Source organism: Ascaphus truei, chromosome 5 (assembly GCF_040206685.1).
Source record: "Ascaphus truei isolate aAscTru1 chromosome 5, aAscTru1.hap1, whole genome shotgun sequence".
Lineage (NCBI taxonomy): Eukaryota > Metazoa > Chordata > Amphibia > Anura > Ascaphidae > Ascaphus > Ascaphus truei.
The window spans coordinates 226,830,191-226,848,305 of NC_134487.1; the positions used below are offsets into that span (position 1 = coordinate 226,830,191).

At 43.1% G+C, this 18,115-nt stretch overlaps 1 protein-coding gene across 5 annotated transcripts in view; it reads left to right on the forward strand.

Moving 5' to 3' along the window:
- The window catches only part of LOC142495769 (A disintegrin and metalloproteinase with thrombospondin motifs 2-like), a 1,094,144-nt gene that overhangs the window by 305,971 nt on the left and 770,058 nt on the right, over positions 1-18,115 (forward strand). For all 5 annotated transcript variants that reach the window (XM_075601705.1, XM_075601706.1, XM_075601707.1 and 2 more), the window contains one exon: positions 16,458-16,660. In XM_075601705.1, coding sequence (XP_075457820.1) covers positions 16,458-16,660 — 203 coding nt within the window. The remainder of the gene's footprint in view (positions 1-16,457; positions 16,661-18,115) is intronic.

The window sequence follows — 18,115 nt, forward strand, 5'->3', positions numbered from 1 at the left end:
GCAGGGAGGGAGATTTAACAGAAACATTAGGGGGAGGGGGCTTTACACAGACCACAGTCAAGGAGGTGGGGTTATAACCCACTCCCCCTCCCCACATTTACATACACTGCAGTCACAGAAATACAGGCAGGGAGGGAGATTTAACAGAAACATTAGGGGGGAGGGGGCTTTAAACAGATTACACTGAAGGCAGAGAGATTTAACAGAAACATTAGAGGGGAGGGGGCTTTAAACAGATTACACTGAAGGCAGAGAGATTTAACAGAAACATTAGGGGGGAGGGGGCTTTAAACAGATTACACTGAAGGCAGAGAGATTTAACAGAAACATTAGGGGGGAGGGGGCTTTAAACAGATTACACTGAAGGCAGAGAGATTTAACAGAAACATTAGGGGGGAGGGGGCTTTAAACAGATTACACTGAAGGCAGAGAAATTTAACAGAAACATTAGGGGGGAGGGGGCTTTAAACAGATTACACTGAAGGCAGGGAGATACAGGGGATGTACTGTACTGTGTGTTGTTTATTGCAATGCTTCAATGTGTGTATAATGTATAATGTTTTTTACAATTAGATAGATGTAATCCTTGGTATTGTAAGGGTTAGCTTTGGTTTTAAATTGTGTTTTCTGGTTGGTACTTACAGTATATATTGATTTTTGTTTACTTGATTGGTTAAAATAGTTGAATTGTTTGGAAGTGTTTGTATTTACTGGTAGAGAAGCTTGCAATTATATTGTTAACATTCATTTGCAGAATGTATATGGTGCATAGATTTTATGCATCATTTATACAATGTAAATGCAATGTACTGTGTGAATTGGAATGTTATGTTTTATATTGTAAGATCATTTAGGATTATTAAATGGATTATTATTATTGTCTGTATGGAGAAGCGTTATTTGTAGGACAGTATGATTTTGATAACCCTTCTACATTTATTTGTATATTGGTTCATCATGTGTGTGTATATACTGTGTGTGTGTGTGTGTGTATATGTGTATGTGTATATGTGTATATATATATATATATACTGTGACAGAAACCAGGGGATGGTAATAAATTCCATATATAGGGCTCCCAGGATACTGAACAGTTTCTATCCTGTCTGGCCTGGGAGTGCAGCCTTATAATACATGCACTCCATCCCACAGTTTTGGGCAAGCGCTGGAACTGAGGGATTTCTGTCACCTGTCATGCTAATTAGAAATCAGGTATGTAAGACTGATTTCCTGTTTGCTCTTGTCTCTTCTCCAGAGCCTGGAAGGCTGCTGAACACAGTGGGGAGAAGCCCCTTCCCCACACAGGTTCAATTGTTCTATTCATTTGGCTAACTCTGCAAAAGTACCTTGTTTTGTTGTTGGAAAGTGGAAAAGCCACTTCCACCCTGAGTTAGGGAAATCTAAGTTAAGTTATCGCTCAGGTGAGCAGCTTTTGTTTTGATGTGTTTTGTTGTATGCACTGTGGCAGTCTCAGTGCCTGGGACTGAATAAACCAGGCACAGCCTGTTTAAAGGAACAGTACGTGACGCCTCCTCATTTAACCTACCCCAAAAGACCGTGTTCTAACCGTCCCGGACAAGCAGCGGAGCCCCGGAGTAAGATGTTTGTCACATATGGTGGAGAATGCGGGCAGAACACTAAAAGGTCTGGGGGTTAAAGAACTTTAAAAAAAAAAAAAAAAAAAAAAAAGTTTTTTTTCTCTCTCTCCAAACAAGATGGAAGACGTGGTGAGTGCGCTGGTACGCAATGTCGCTGTCCAGAAAGACGCGAATGAAGCCCTGCAACAGGCGAATGCAAACCAGCAAGAGACAAACCGCTTGCTGAGAGAGGAGCAACAGCGGTTCGCTCAGGGCTTACAGCAGGAACTCGAGATCCTGAGGGGGACTATCAGTAACCTTCCACTGGCAGCGGCAGCCCCAGTTCCGAAAATGACCAGGGCAAGCCACTACCTTCAGAAGATGGGACCCTCGGATGATGTGGAAGCCTATCTTCTCACGTTTGAACGCACGGCACAGAGAGAGGGATGGCCAGAAGCTGAGTGGGCTGGTCTAATCGCACCCTTCCTAAGCGGCGAACCCCAGAAGGCTTACTTTGATCTAGAGCCAGCCGAAGCTAACGTCTATGCAAAATTGAAGTTCGAGATCCTCGCCCGCCTCGGCGTAACCACGGCTGTTCGCGCCCAAAGGTTTCACGCATGGTCCTTCACGATGGATAAAGCCACCCGAAGCCAGATGTATGACCTCATCCACCTCGCCCGGAAGTGGCTACAACCCGAGATCAACTCAGCAAGCCACATCGTGGAACGGTTGGTCATGGACCAGTTCTTGAGGAAACTTCCCTCTGCCTTACGCCATTGGGTCAGTCGGAGTGACCCCCACAATGCGGATGAGCTTGTGGCCCTCGTAGAAAGGTACAATGCGGCAGGAGAGCACCCGCAACCCACAGTCGTGGAGCAACCCCACTACCCGAGGTTCCAGGACTCTTCCAGAGACGGTAAAAGGGTACCAGGGTTAAGGGGAGCTGAAGAGCGGCGACCACCTTCACGCAGCACCAGCAACAGTGGTTCGCACACTAAGGGCAATAGCCAACATGGGGAGCCGGGAAAAGGCTCTAAGTGGGACACAGACTATGTACCTAAATGTGTAAATTGTCATGAGAGGGGCCACACAGCAAAAATCTGCCCACTAAATGATGAGCCCATGCAATGCAACAGCGTGGAACCTTATTCGCTGTTGTCCCAATGTATGCGCCCTAGCCCAGAGGACCCCTTGAATAACCATCTGTGGGCATCTGTAAAGGTTAATGGTAGGAGGGTTCGGGCACTTCTGGACTCTGGGAGCATGGTCACACTAGTGTCCGAATACCTCTTGCCCATTAAGAAGAAACAGGGAAACAGTTCACAAAGAATGGCAATTTGTTGTATACATGGGGATAATCATGAATATTCCACTGTTGATGTTTTTTTTGAAACAGTGTTTGGTTCTTTAGATTTCAAGGTGGGTATTGTACCCAAACTGGCACATGATGTGTTAATAGGGACCGACTTTCCCCATTTTCTAAAAATGTGGTCCCCCGCTCAGAATAGCGCCCAGAGTTCAATAGCGGACCATAACGAAGTATTAGAAGAAATAAATCCTTTCCCGTTTTCAGAAATGGAGGTTGACGAGGGCCCAAATAAGAAGGGGGAAAAGGAGGAGTGCTGTAAAATTCCCTTCCCCATCACTACTTTGGTAGGGAATACCCCAAATCAGGATGTTGATCAGACACTTACCACCCCAGAACCGGATAAGACCCTCGCTGACCTAGAGGTCAGTCCTGGGAGTTTTAAGAAGGCCCAGTGGGAGGACCCCACATTAGAGGTAGCAAGGGGAAATATACGGGACCTGAATAGTACTCTTGGCCAACCAGATAGGTCGCTTGCTTACCCCTACTTCGAGGTAGAGAACGACCTAGTATATCGGGTTGATAAAAGAAAATCAGTTACAACTAAACAATTGTTGGTACCACGGACATTCCGTAATGTAGTGTTACACCTCGCACATAGTCATCCATTGGGGGGACACCTAGGGGTGGAAAAGACAAAAGAAAAGGTTCTCCGAAGCTTCTATTGGCCTGGGGTTCTGGCAGAAATTACGAATTATTGTTCCTCATGCCCAGCATGTCAGATCACCGCCCCGTTCAAGGCGTACCGCAGCCCATTGGTACCCCTTCCCATAATAGAGGTACCATTTGACCGGATTGCTATGGATCTAGTAGGACCCCTAATAAAGTCTGCTAGGGGACATCAGCATATATTGGTAATATTAGATTATGCCACCCGATATCCGGAGGCAGTTCCCCTACGTAGCACCTCTGCCAAAAACATAGCAAAAGAGTTAGTAGTTCTGTTTTCCCGGGTTGGAATTCCTAAAGAGATTCTATCTGACCAGGGAACACCGTTTATGTCCCAAGTAACAAAAGAGTTATGTAAACTCCTAAAAATCAAGCACCTCAGAACCTCAGTCTATCATCCACAAACAGATGGTTTAGTGGAAAGGTTCAATAAAACCTTAAAGAGCATGTTACGGCGGGCGGTCGATAAAGATGGGAAAAACTGGGATTGTTTGTTACCGTACCTGTTATTTGCCATTAGGGAAGTTCCCCAATCATCCACAGGCTTCTCCGCGTATGAACTATTGTATGGCCGACACCCAAGGGGCTTACTGGATATAGCCAAAGAGACTTGGGAACACGAGGTTACCCCTTACAGAAGTGTAATAGAGCATGTTGCCCAGATGCAGGACCGCATTGCTGCAGTCCTACCCATTGTGAGGGAACACATGGAGAAAGCTCAAGAAGCACAGAGGAATACGTATAATAAGGGTGCTAGGGTCAGAATTTTTTTTCCAGGTGATAGGGTACTAGTTCTGGTTCCCACCGTGGAAAGTAAATTCCTTGCTAAATGGCATGGGCCATATGAGGTCTTGGAAAGAGTGGGAGAAGTAAATTATAAGGTAAGACAGCCAGGTAGGAGGAAACCTGAGCAAATTTACCATATAAACCTACTCAAGCCCTGGAAAGATAGAGAAGTCTTGTCAACCCTAGTAACCCCAGGTCCGTCAGAGAGTCAAGAAACTGACCCAGAGGTTAGCATAGCTGAAACTCTGTCCGTTCATCAGAAACAAGAGGTTCAGAATTTAGTGAGCAGAAACAAAGAAATCTTCTCTACACAGCCAGGTAGAACTAGCGTAATTGAACATGACCTAGTCTCTGAACCGGGGGTCCGAGTTAACCTTAAACCGTACCGAATCCCAGAGGCCAAAAGAGAGGCTATAAGTTTAGAGGTTAAAAAAATGCTAAAACTAGGCGTAATTGAGGAATCCCAAAGTGGGTGGAACAGCCCTATAGTCTTAGTCCCAAAGCCAGATGGTACAACAAGGTTTTGTAATGACTACCGGAAACTAAACGCGGTGTCAAAATTTGATACTTACCCTATGCCCAGGGTAGATGAACTTGTAGAGAGACTGGGTAAAGCCCGATATCTCACAACCCTAGACCTAACAAAAGGGTACTGGCAGGTTCCCCTCACAGAAAGGGCAAAAGAAAAGACAGCCTTCTCAACCCCAGACGGCCTCTTTCAGTATAGGGTGCTGCCTTTTGGCTTACATGGAGCTCCCGCCACATTCCAAAGAATGATGGATAAAATTTTAAAACCACATGCTCGGTATGCTGCTGCCTACCTGGATGATGTGGTAATCCATAGTGAAGATTGGCAATCCCACCTTCCAAAGGTCCAAGCTGTGCTCGACGCAGTTCGGTCTGCTGGACTAACTGCTAACCCCGCTAAATGCACCATTGGTCTGGAGGAGGCCAAGTATCTGGGGTATTCTATTGGCAGAGGTTTACTCAAACCCCAAACACTCAAAGTGGAGGCGATACAAGGTTGGCCAAGGCCAGTTACAAAAAAACAAGTAAGGACCTTTTTGGGGTTAATTGGGTACTATAGAAGGTTTATTCCCAATTTTGCGACTAAGGCAACCCCACTAACCGACCTCACAAAAGCAAGAGGACCACTTATGGTAAAGTGGTCCCCCGAAACCGAACAGGCCTTTAGAAGCCTGAAAGAAGCTCTCTGTGCCCAACCAGTGTTGGTCACACCTGACTTCTCCAAAGAGTTCGTAGTCCAAACCGACGCATCTGAGGTAGGGCTGGGGGCGGTACTCTCCCAGGAGTCTCAAGGTGAGGAACACCCCATCCTTTATTTAAGTAGGAAACTAAATCCCCAGGAGAAAAATTACTCCATAGTAGAGAAAGAGTGTCTCGCAATAAAGTGGGCTGTAGAGACGCTCAAATACTACCTGTTGGGGAGAAAATTCCGGTTGGTCACAGATCATGCACCCCTTACCTGGATGTGTCAAAACAGGGAAAAGAATGCTAGAGTGACCAGGTGGTTCCTAAGCCTACAACCCTTTAAATTTTCTGTGGAACACAGGTCAGGGCACAAACATGGCAATGCTGACGGGTTGTCAAGGATGCACTCCCTAATATCCATGGTCGCTCATCCCTCAGGGTCTGAGCTGGGGGGGAGGATATGTGACAGAAACCAGGGGATGGTAATAAATTCCATACATAGGGCTCCCAGGATACTGAACAGTTTCTATCCTGTCTGGCCTGGGAGTGCAGCCTTATAATACATGCACTCCATCCCACAATTTTGGGCAAGCGCTGGAACTGAGGGATTTCTGTCACCTGTCATGCTAATTAGAAATCAGGTATGTAAGACTGATTTCCTGTTTGCTCTTGTCTCTTCTCCAGAGCCTGGAAGGCTGCTGAACACAGTGGGGAGAAGCCCCTTCCCCACACAGGTTCAATTGTTCTATTCATTTGGCTAACTCTGCAAAAGTACCTTGTTTTGTTGTTGGAAAGTGGAAAAGCCACTTCCACCCTGAGTTAGGGAAATCTAAGTTAAGTTATCGCTCAGGTGAGCAGCTTTTGTTTTTATGTGTTTTGTTGTATGCACTGTGGCAGGCTCAGTGCCTGGGACTGAATAAACCAGGCACAGCCTGTTTAAAGGAACAGTACGTGACGCCTCCTCATTTAACCTACCCCAAAAGACCGTGTTCTAACCGTCCCGGACAAGCAGCGGAGCCCCGGAGTAAGCTGTTTGTCACAATATATATATATATATATATATATATATATATACAAATATAACATATATATATATATACAAATATAACATATATATATATATATATACAAATATAACTGTATGCTCATCTGCATGTCTTAGGCAGGTCTGCAACCCCGCCTTTCCCCATCATCACCCAGCATACAGCACTTCCACTGCAGCAAGGGATTCTGGGAAATGACATGCAAATGAGCACACAGTGTCACTTTTTGCCTCAATAACCATTTTTAACATGGTTCCCTATAGGCTTAAGCTTGCTGCATGGTCACAGCTTTGAGCACAGCCAAGGTTAAGGTGCATACCCAGAAAACCACCCACAGACAGCTGTTTCGACCTTGATGGGTCTCATCAGTGTGGGGTTGATTTTACTGGGAATGCAAGAGAGGCTATGGGATAGGCTAAACCATAATACTGAGTTAAGTTATGGTGAGTAAAAAAAGTGACAAAAACCATAAGGACACAGCAGCAGTGGGTGTGGGAGGTAGTGTTGCTGCAGGGGTGAGGGTGGGAAGGGGTGGGGTGGGGGCTGCTACTGAAGAGGCAGCGGGCTCAGGAGCCACAGCGGGCGCTGCTTGGGTGGCCTCCTTTTCCCTTTGCTCCTTCTGATACTTACCCCCTTGTGCCTTTACGGGTTGGTTTGCAGGGGGCTTCTTGGCTGCCTTCTGGGTTGCTGTCAGGGGCGCGCCCGGTGTTGCGCCTTTCGCCGCGGCCTCTGCGTAGCTCCTGACCCTCAGCTGGCAGTCCCGGAACATGTGAGTTGTCTCTCTGCACAGGTTGCAGGTTTTCTGGCGGGGACAATCCTTTGTTTCGTGTCCGGTGTTCTTGCAGTTTCTGCAGGCTTTCAGGGTGCACTGTTTCCACTGATGCCCCAGGTTCCCGCAATTACCGCAGGTCTGGGGCTGGTCAGGGTAAAAGATCCTCCCTGAGCTGCCCACAAGTGAAAAACTGGGAGGGAGGTGGTGCAGCCGATCTGCCGCTTCTGGATTTGGCCACAAGCAAACTACCATGCTCCACTTTCCCACCCAGTACCCCAACTTGTCCTTGATCCTGCTCGGCTCCTTCACCACGGTGCAAGAGCGCCGCAGAAAGGTAGCAATATCCTTTCCAGGGATATGGGGGTTCCTCACCGTCACAGTGATCCTCTTCTCGTCCCTCTGGATAGGGCAGTTCACGTTGAACTGGGAGAAGGGGACCTCCTGTTTCAGGGTCTGGAAAGCCTCCCAGTACCTCCTGCAGGCTCCCACCGTGGTGAAGGTGACAAAAAACAGGCCACCCCTGAGGTCCTGGATGCTCAGGATCTCGTCCGGAGTAAAGCCTGCTTTGCTCCCCAGCTCCTTGGCAAAGGTCTCAGCGTCCAATAGAGGGTGCTGTCCGTCGACCTCCCTCAGCTGCATCACCACCGTCTGCCTCATCCAGGGTTCCAGGCGGGGGATCCTCCTGTTGCTGCTGCTCCCAGCTCCAGGGTTGGTGCTGGCAGTGGGGGTGAGGCCGCTGGGGGTGGCAACGTCGCCTGAGCCGCTGGAGCTGGTTGCCGTTGGGCCTCCTCCGTCCGTCTCCTGGCTGCTGGGGACCGTCTCCGGGGGTGCCGTGTGCTTCTCCTTCTTCATCTTCGTCTTCTTCTCCTTGTGCAGGGTGGTCCCAGCGGGCTCCATGGCAACCTCCATCCTCTTGATCTTAGCCAAAAACCCACCCATAGACAGCTGTTTTGACCTTGATGGGTCTCATCAGTGTGGGTTGATTTTACTGGGAATGCAAGAGAGGCTATGGGATAGGCTAAACCATAATACTGAGTTAAGTTATGGTGAGTAAAAAAAGTGACAAAAACCCTCCACAGGAAAGAAAATATGCAAATATAACTGTATGCTCATCTGCATGTCTTAGGCAGGTCTGCAACCCCGCCTTTCCCCATCATCACCCAACATACAGCACTTCCACTGCAGCAAGGGATTCTGGGAAATGACATGCAAATGAGCACACAGTGTCACTTTTTGCCTCAATAACCATTTTTAACATGGTTCCCTATAGGCTTAAGCTTGCTGCATGGTCACAGCTTTGAGCACAGCCAGGGTTAAGGTGCATACCCAGAAAACCACCCACAGACAGCTGTTTCGACCTTGATGGGTCTCATCAGTGTGGGGTTGATTTTACTGGGAATGCAAGAGAGGCTATGGGATAGGCTAAACCATAATACTGAGTTAAGTTATGGTGAGTAAAAAAAGTGACAAAAACCCTCCACAGGAAAGCAAATATGCAAATATAACTGTATGCTCATCTGCATGTCTTAGGCAGGTCTGCAACCCCGCCTTTCCCCATTATCACCCAGCATACAGCACTTCCACTGCAGCAAGGGATTCTGGGAAATGACATGCAAATGAGCACACAGTGTCACTTTTTGCCTCAATAACCATTTTTAACATGGTTCCCTATAGGCTTAAGCTTGCTGCATGGTCACAGCTTTGAGCACAGCCATAAAATGTTTTATATATATATATATATATATATATATATATATATATATATATATATACGACTATTAAGGTTATGGTGGGTAAAAAAAGTGACTAAAACCCTCCACAGTAAAGCATAAAGCAACTGTAAATATTCCTGTATATTCATTTGCATGTCTTAGACAGGTCCCACCCCCACTACCCACAATAAAAAAAATTCACACACAGCAGCAGCAGCACAATTAATAAATAAATCTAAATAAATAAATAAATGAATATAAATAAATACATTTAAAATACATTTTTATTGATAGTGTAGATGTGCAGAGGGTCTCCGGAGCAGAACCGCACTGGTTTTAGGTCTGGGGACCCCCTGCTCCCCGAGATACAGGCCCCTTTAGGGGGTGCCGGTATCCCTCTGCTCTGCTTGGTTTACAGGCCGCGATCACGTGATCGGGCCCTTTAAACGCAGATAGATACCGGCACCTCATAAACGGGGGTGTATCTCGGGGAGCAGGGGGTCCCCCCACCTGAAACCAACGCGGTTCACCTCCGGAGACCCCCTGCACATCTACACTATAAATAAAAATGTATTTCAAATGTATTTATTTATAGTCATTTATTTATTTATTTATTTATTTAGATTTATTTATTTATTTTTTGGCGGGTGCTGTGTGTGAGTTTTTTTTTATTGTGGGTAGCGGGAGTGGGTGAAGGGGGTATTGGCCCCAACAATGGTTGTTTAGGGCTTGCAGGGGGGTAGCGGGAGGGGTTAACCCCTTCATGACCGTAGCGGTATTAACTGCTACGGCCGTGAAGTTGTTAAGTGCACCCGCAACCCCCCCGCAAGTCCTAAACTCACACCAAGGGCCAAATACCCCCTTCACCCACCCCCGCTACCCACAATAAAGTGGGCACGGTGAGTTAACCCCTTCATTGCCTTAGCGGCTATCCGCTATGGTAATGAAGCAGCATTTCTGTATTTTAATAATATTGTGCAGGGGCAGGGGGTCCCCTGAGCATTAATTTCTGGCTCAGGGAACCCCCTGCTCACTGTACAATATTATTAAAATACAGAAATGCTGCTTCATTACCATAGCACATAACCGCTAATGTAAGAAACAAGTGTTTATTTATATATGTGTTTTATTTATACTGTACATGTGCAGAGGGTCTCCGGAGCAGAAACGTTTTGGTTTTAGGTCTGGGGGCCCCCTGCTTCCCGAGATACAGGCCCCTTTAGGGGGTGCCGGTATCCCTCTGCTTTGTTTACATGTCGCGATCACGTGATCGGGACCTTTAAATGCAGAGGGATACCGACACCTCATAAAGGGGGCTGTATCTCAGGGAGCAGGGGGTCCCCAGACCTGAAACCAAAGCGGTTCAGCTCCGGAGACCCCCTGCACATCTACACTATCAATAAAAATGTATTTTAAATAATTTTTAATGTGCCGATGTTTGCGCAGAGAGAGCAGCGGTTCTCTCTCTGCTGCAAACACATCTCGCCAGGGGACGGCCTATAGTTTCATTGATGTGCATATACAGTACTGTATGTGTATGTTAGGGGTTATAGGGGTTGTTGTTATACAGTATATACTGTATATATACAGTATATACTGCATTACAATTCATGAATTTCTCGGCTTCAAAGACAACAGCTCGCAAACGCCTCCAAGTGTTTTACACGGCATTGCAGTATTGCAGCCAGCTGGAATAAAATGCTTAAATCACTGCCGCTATACACCCCGGGAGAAAATAATACAAAACCGCACATCACCGGGATACTCTGAAATTCGTGGAGCTAGCCAACTAAGAATAAAGTTGGTCGCCAGTGTAGCTCTCTTCCTGCCAACTGTCTTGTCCTATCCCCACTCCTCCAGTCATAAAAGGGCGCCTCTATAGCTGCACATTTTAGTCCTTTTGGATTCTAATTATGATGTATTTTGAAATGTAGAGAAACATTATGAGTAAACAAGCCTTTTCTAATATTATAAACATGCTCATAGAGCCTTCATTTGATAGGTCGAGTAGTCATACCCACATACTGCAGGCCGCAGGGACATTCGAGCAGATAAATGATGTTTGCACAACTACATCGTATTTGGGTTTGTATGTTGTATTCACTAGACGTGACGTTAGAGCATAATACTTTGATGTTACGACTAAACTTACATGCTGTACATCTGTCACAACAAACATAACCCTTAGAACTTGAAGATGGCTGGCAGTTGACATTAACAGGGCAGCTACGAGATAATTTTTGTTTAAGGTTATTGGCTTTTGTGAATATGATTATAGGTTTTTTAGGTAAAATAGTACTCAAATCTTTATCTCTACATAGCAATGGCCAATGTTTCTCAAAAACTTTTTTTTATTGTTGGTGCCATTTGATTATATTTAGTAATGAAGGATAATTGTTGTTCTGCACCTACAGTCTTCTTATATTTCAATAGCTCTCGTCTATCCTGCTGCTCTGTTTCTTTGATGGTTTTATCTAAAGAGGCACCTGGATACCCTCTATCCAAACATTTGTATTTGAGATCAGATGCCTGCTTTAAAAAAAAATATTTTACACTATTATTCCTCCTTAATCTTGTAAACTGACCTTTGGGGATATTCCTTATCCATAGTGGATCATGATGGCTTGTGGCCAGCAAATAATTATTTGCTTGTACATTTTTATAGTACGTCTGAGTATGTATAATCTGATCTATAATTTAAATTTCCAATTCCAAAAAATCTATCTTTGTGGGACTAATTTGACAGGTGAAAATGAGATTGTTACTATTATTATTAATATATGAAATAAAACCATCTAAATCCTCCAAACTCCCCTTCCAAATAAATAATATATCATCAATGTAGCACCGCCAGTGCACCAGGCTTGCACCGAGGGAACAGTTGTTCCAAACATTCTCGTCCTCCCAAACGCCCATAAATAAATTGTCGTAACTCGGTGCGAACCGGGTCCCAAGGTGGGGCCACATGTCTGCAAATAATACTGTTTATTAAAATTTTAAAAATTGTGTGTAAGAATGAATTTGATCGCCATAATTAGAAATGATCGAAGGTCGGGGGGTATGGTGACATTTTTTGTTAGTATTTGATCAACTGCTCTACATCCTTGATCATGTTCTATTACAGTATATAATGACGTCACGTCTGCTGTAACCCAGATGTAGTTGGACTGCCATACTATGTCCCTTAGTTCCTGCAGTACGTGGGTAGTATCCCTCAGGTAGGAAGGCAATTCCACTACATACTTCTGAAGATGGTAGTCTATATACTGTGAAAGATTACATGTTAGAGATTGGATTCCAGAAATAATTGGCCGCCCTGGAGGTTCAGTTAAGCTCTTACGTATTTTTGGGATTATATAAAATAAAGGAATTCTGGGAGATTTTGTATTCAGAAATTTGTACTCTTTCACTGATAGTATTTTACTATCAACCCCATACTCCAAAAGTTCGACAAGTTGTTTCCTATATTCCTGCATAGGATTTAAGGGGAGGGTTTGGTAAGTTGCATTGTCTTGCAAAATTCTATTGGATTCTTTAATATAATATTCTTTATCCATAATTACCAAACCCTAATATATTTGTTAACATCTATATACAACTGGAAACTTTTCGGCCCGCACACTGGTGCAAAAGAAAGTCCCTTACCAAGAACTTTTGTCTCATGTTCAGTAAGGACATGTTTACTAATATTAAATATATTTGTTATTAATGGCTTACGTGCCTGTAATGTTTTTCTTTTTTGTGCTTTGCCGCCCCTTTTTCCTCTACTCCGCCTTTTTGCTTCCTTGAACTTGCACCCAAATCTATCCTTGATGACCCTTCTTTTGAGTCTTTGGGCGGTGGTCTGTCCCTCCCCTGTCTCCAGTCTAAAAAATAAAATGTAGGTTTAACTTCTCTAGATTATTGCCGTGATGACTCCTCAGGTGCATGTACTAAAGCTTGGTATCTATTTGCTTGTATATGGTCATTTGTTCTATCTCTACTTCTAGATCTCTCTCGTTCAACTACTCGTCTAGAACCAGGTTTAGATGACACCCACCTATCATCCCTTGAAACTGATCGTTGTTTACTCCTAGATCTTGTAATTCTGTTAGATGGTACATACTTAGAAAAATCTCTTCTTCTATCCCTAGAGAGAGACCTATGTTTGGAGGAGGACCTATATCTACTAATCCTATCACCTCGAGATAGTGACCTATGCCTATTTCTAGACCTAACAGATCTTGAGATGTGATTGACTGAAGTTATTTTACCTGACAGCTTATTGTTACCAGGTGATCCTGAGTGGTGTATACTAGATTTCTGATTCGCCACTGGAGCATTCATTTTTCTTGTCTCTATATGGTGTTTTTTTGAGTCATTCTCACCTTGTGAATGTGTCTTAGTATTATTTTCATAATGCTTAGGGTATGATTTATTACGTTTCTTATATGTGGATTTGTCCCTAATTTGTTTATTCCAATTCCTATAATTATCTGTATTATAATCAACCTTGTCACGTTGGAATTTTTTCTGCTTAGTCCCTATGGTTTCTTTATTAAGTTGATCCATTTTCTTTAATAGATTCTGTTCTAAACTAGATATCTCCTGATTATCATCAAGACTCTCTAATTTCTCCTTAATGATCGTAATCTCATCATCAATTTCTTTCAAAGACTTCCTTCACTACAAAGACTATTCAATATTAGCAATTTGATTACATCAAACGAACAAGTGTCTAATACCTCATACCATTCATCCGTAAAATGATCACTATTAAAATCAAACGTGGGTTTTTTAGAAATTCTTAATTCTCTTGGGATGCGCTTAACCTCCAAATATTGTTCTAATGATACAGCATCCCAGAGTTGTTTGATCTCTCTAGTCATTAATTTCTCTAAATTAGAGAATAAATCAATGACATTTTCATTAGATGTTTCATTACTTTCCATGGGGTCTGATACCTGGAACATATTGACTGCTTCAGCATGCCTAGTGTGACGTGCTTTAAATATATGACTCATATTGAGTACACAAATGAGCTGCTAACACAAAGGGTAAAGTGAACTAAGAAAAAAGTGTGATCTGTGTAGTGCTATTTGATATATAATTGTGTATACAAAAAACTCTCTACCGAAAAATGCAAGTGAGTAAAAATAACATGGACAGCCACCTAAAAAACACTAACTACCCAAAGCAAGTGATAAACCATAAAAAAACAGAAAATATTCGGGGACAATATAATTTTTTTTCAAAAGAACTATTCTTCCCAAGGGCAGTACAAACGACACAGGGTCATACCTTAAGGTTGGAGGAAAGGATATTTCACCAGCAACAAGGACATGGTTCTTTACAGTAAGGGCAGTTAAAATGTGGAATTCATTACCCATGGAGACTGTAATGACAGATACAATAGAGATCTTAAAAAAAAAGTTGAAACATCTTTTTAGAAATGAAAGGTATACAGACATATACCAAATAAGTAAACATGGGAAGGATGTTGATTGAAGGAGTAATCTGATTGCCAATATTTTGAGTCAGGAAGGAATTAATTTTTCCCCTTTATGAAATATCATTAGATGATATTTCACTGGGGTTTTTTGTTTGTCTTCCCATGGTTCAATATACGATAAATACAAAAATATGATTAGTATCTGTCGTCTAAATTTAGCATAGGTTGAACTTGATGGACGTAGATGGTCTTTTTTTTCATCCTCATCTACTATGTAATCATGTATTGAAAGATCTGTACTTTTACATTTTTTGATGTGCGGTAGTAGAAAAAGAGGAAATTAAGATTTTCGGTTTAAACTATCTGATGGCTTTTCTGTATAGAAATTAAGCAATGTATTGTGAATAATAGTGAAACAAGGCACAAATAACTCAAAATTTGAACAATGATAATCAGTGCAACTAATAATAAGTGCAATCTACAATATGTGCCAATTAATAAACTTCAAATAAAGACACATTTATAATAAATGACCCTGCTCAAACCCTCTGGTGGGACCTGTTTCACGGGTTCCAAGAAGTGTGATAGATCTCATACAATCCAGGAGGAGCATATATGGGAAACAAACAAGAAGAAAACAGTGCAAAATTTAAGTGTAGATGTACACTACCATCCCACTGACGAGACGAGCCTGGAGGGAGATCCACACACCACGAATACCAAATGGGTAGCAGCCCTATCTGCTATACGCATTTTTACCTCTGACATCTTGTGAGTAGGCATACCATCAGAGCCAAGACTACACCTTATTATTTACCCCATTGTTAATACATCTACACTTAAATTTTGCACTGTTTTCTTCTTGTTTGTTTCCCATATATGCTCCTTCTGGATTGTATGAGATCTATAGAAATTAAGCAAACCAGAGTGTAAAAGGACATGTGCAGAGGTACGCAAGGGAGACTGTTTTAAGGTGAAATTAAAACAAGGCTTTATTGCGCCTGTCCCTTTAAACACAGCAAACATGTGAAAATCTGCAAACAAATCTGCTCCACTTTGGAGTATATTTACACTTGCAGTCCAGTCCTCTTTTACTGCGTGGTTAGCCGAGCGATTCACCAGCCCAAATCATAGAGACATTTATATATAGATATAGATAACTGTTTAATAAGAAAGATCTTATCTGTCTCTTGTAGCTGTAGGGGGAGGCTTCTCTGTTCTCCTGGTGTCCACTCCCTTGTGTGATAAGGTAATGTCAGGATCCAGGTTTAGAAGTATTGTCCCCTGTGTCTTGCTGGCAGCGTGCAGTCTCTCTGCCGCTCAAGACGTCTGTTTCTTCCACAGGTCAGCCCAGTTGTGGACTAGGAACTCTCTGTCTTTCTGCTTCCTGGGTCAGCTCAGCTCATGTGTGTGCCTCAGGACGAATCTCTCCTTTCTGTCTCAGAGGCAGGCTTTTTCTGACACCTGTAATCAGCCAGGTGGTGTTGGTTAATTGTCCACCAGCAGTTAACCACCACGCTGCTGGATTAGAGGCACATTTTTGAACAGGGATGAGTCCCCTGTTATACCGTGCAAAACAGAAACAAGCACCCACACTAAACTTACAGATGTACAGTAGCAATCATTATTATTTCGTTTTAGTGGGCAATGGTGGGATGTTCTGCACCAACACAGCCATTGAAATTCTATGGAAATGCTGGCTATTCTGTGTTATCATCGGATATGTTGTGTTATCTGGGGGAACAATGAAGCCTTTCACATCTGTACCTCAAAATAACTGTAATATTGCATATTTTAGTTAAAGCCTCACTAAACTTGGGTAAAACATTTTTGTAGTAATGTCTACTTCAATCATGACAATGTACTGTATGTTTTATGCTTTGTTTTAGAGACTGGTCATCAAAATCCTAATCTCCTGGACAATATGCTTGATAATCTTGAAAATAAAATCTACAATACAAAAAGAAGAAATCGTAGACATGCAACTGACGATGATTATAATATTGAAGTTCTTCTTGGTGTAGATGATTCAGTTGTACAATTCCATGGAAAAGAATATGTGCAGAAGTACCTTTTAACCCTTTTAAATATCGTAAGTGACTTATTTCTTTATGCATTTATGAATGAAAAGTAGAAGCATTTTGTTTAATTCCTTAGAAAACATAATTTTAGACAACAGAAGTACTGTATTCTTGTTTAGTGCAGTGGAATACAAGATGTCAACATTATTCAATAGGCTTGAGTAAAATCGTGTTCAGCACCATAATGGAATACATTATTTTAACTATATTTTGTTAAAGTCTGCAAGCATTCATTAAATTGAATTATATTTATGGTATATTGTGATATTTTGGAATATATTGTGAGGCCTTCATAAATTGTAGCCTTTTTCTAAGAATGGATTAGGGTGCAGGCAATGAAGACTCTTCCAAGAGAAAAAGGTGGGGAAGCTGGACTAACAAATGTCTACTTGGTACAGAAGAGCTGGAACATACATCTTCATGAGATGAATAACTACAGCCCTCTTGTCTGGAGCAGAGTTCGCTTTGTAAGAGTTCTTTTCATATAATATTAGGATTTTCATACAGTATATTTACAAAAGCTCACATGCCATTAATGCTCTTTCAGTGAGTAAAATTAGGAAGAAAGTTGGATATACTGTAAAAGTCACTGACTATCTACGTTAGAAAGAGCATGCAGTATTCATGTGCTCCGAGGAAAAAGGAGAGAGATCCAGCGCTACACGGATTTCAAAATAATGAATTTATTGTGCCACACGACGTTTCGACCAACAGGTCTTTTTCAAGTGACAAGGCATTGTCACTTGAAAAAGACCTGTTGGTCGAAACGTCGTGTGGCACAATAAATTCATTATTTTGAAATCCGTGTAGCGCTGGATCTCTCTCCTTTTTCCTCAGTGTACTTTGGAAATTCCTGGCAGGTACTTCCTTGAACCAGCAGCACCGGTAAACTGTATGTATTTGTTTATATATTGTGGTGTGCAGCCTTAACCCCCCTTTACATTGGTATTCATGTGCTCCAGCATGATGCAGGAGGTTAACCTCCTGCATGCTGGAGCACATGAATACTGCATGCTCTCTCTAAAGTAGATAGAACTCCTAGCTAGACAAGCAGCTAGGGTGTATCAATTAACTGCTGATTGCAAGAGCTTTAAAAAAACACTCGGCAGCCTAATAGAATTGCGTCTTATCCCAACCAGCAAGGACACAGGTAGGAACAGTTCACAGGCCTGCTGGACGCATGGCCTGTTTGAATCACTCAGGCTGTGGGTTTGGTCCAAAGAGAGAGACTTTGGGTGGTGCTGCTTATGTAGCCCTCTTTCCCCTACCCTCTGGGAAATAAGGCATCTACAGTGTATATGGTGCTCTACCTGTGGCTCACAGGAGGCCTGAGCCTCCGCCACTGGGAGCCTGTGGCGTACCTGATTCACTAGGTGACAGCACCTCCACCTGCACAGGATCCTAAGTAGATGGGACAGCCCCGCACAGGAGCACACAATAATAACACACAGCATATAACGATAACC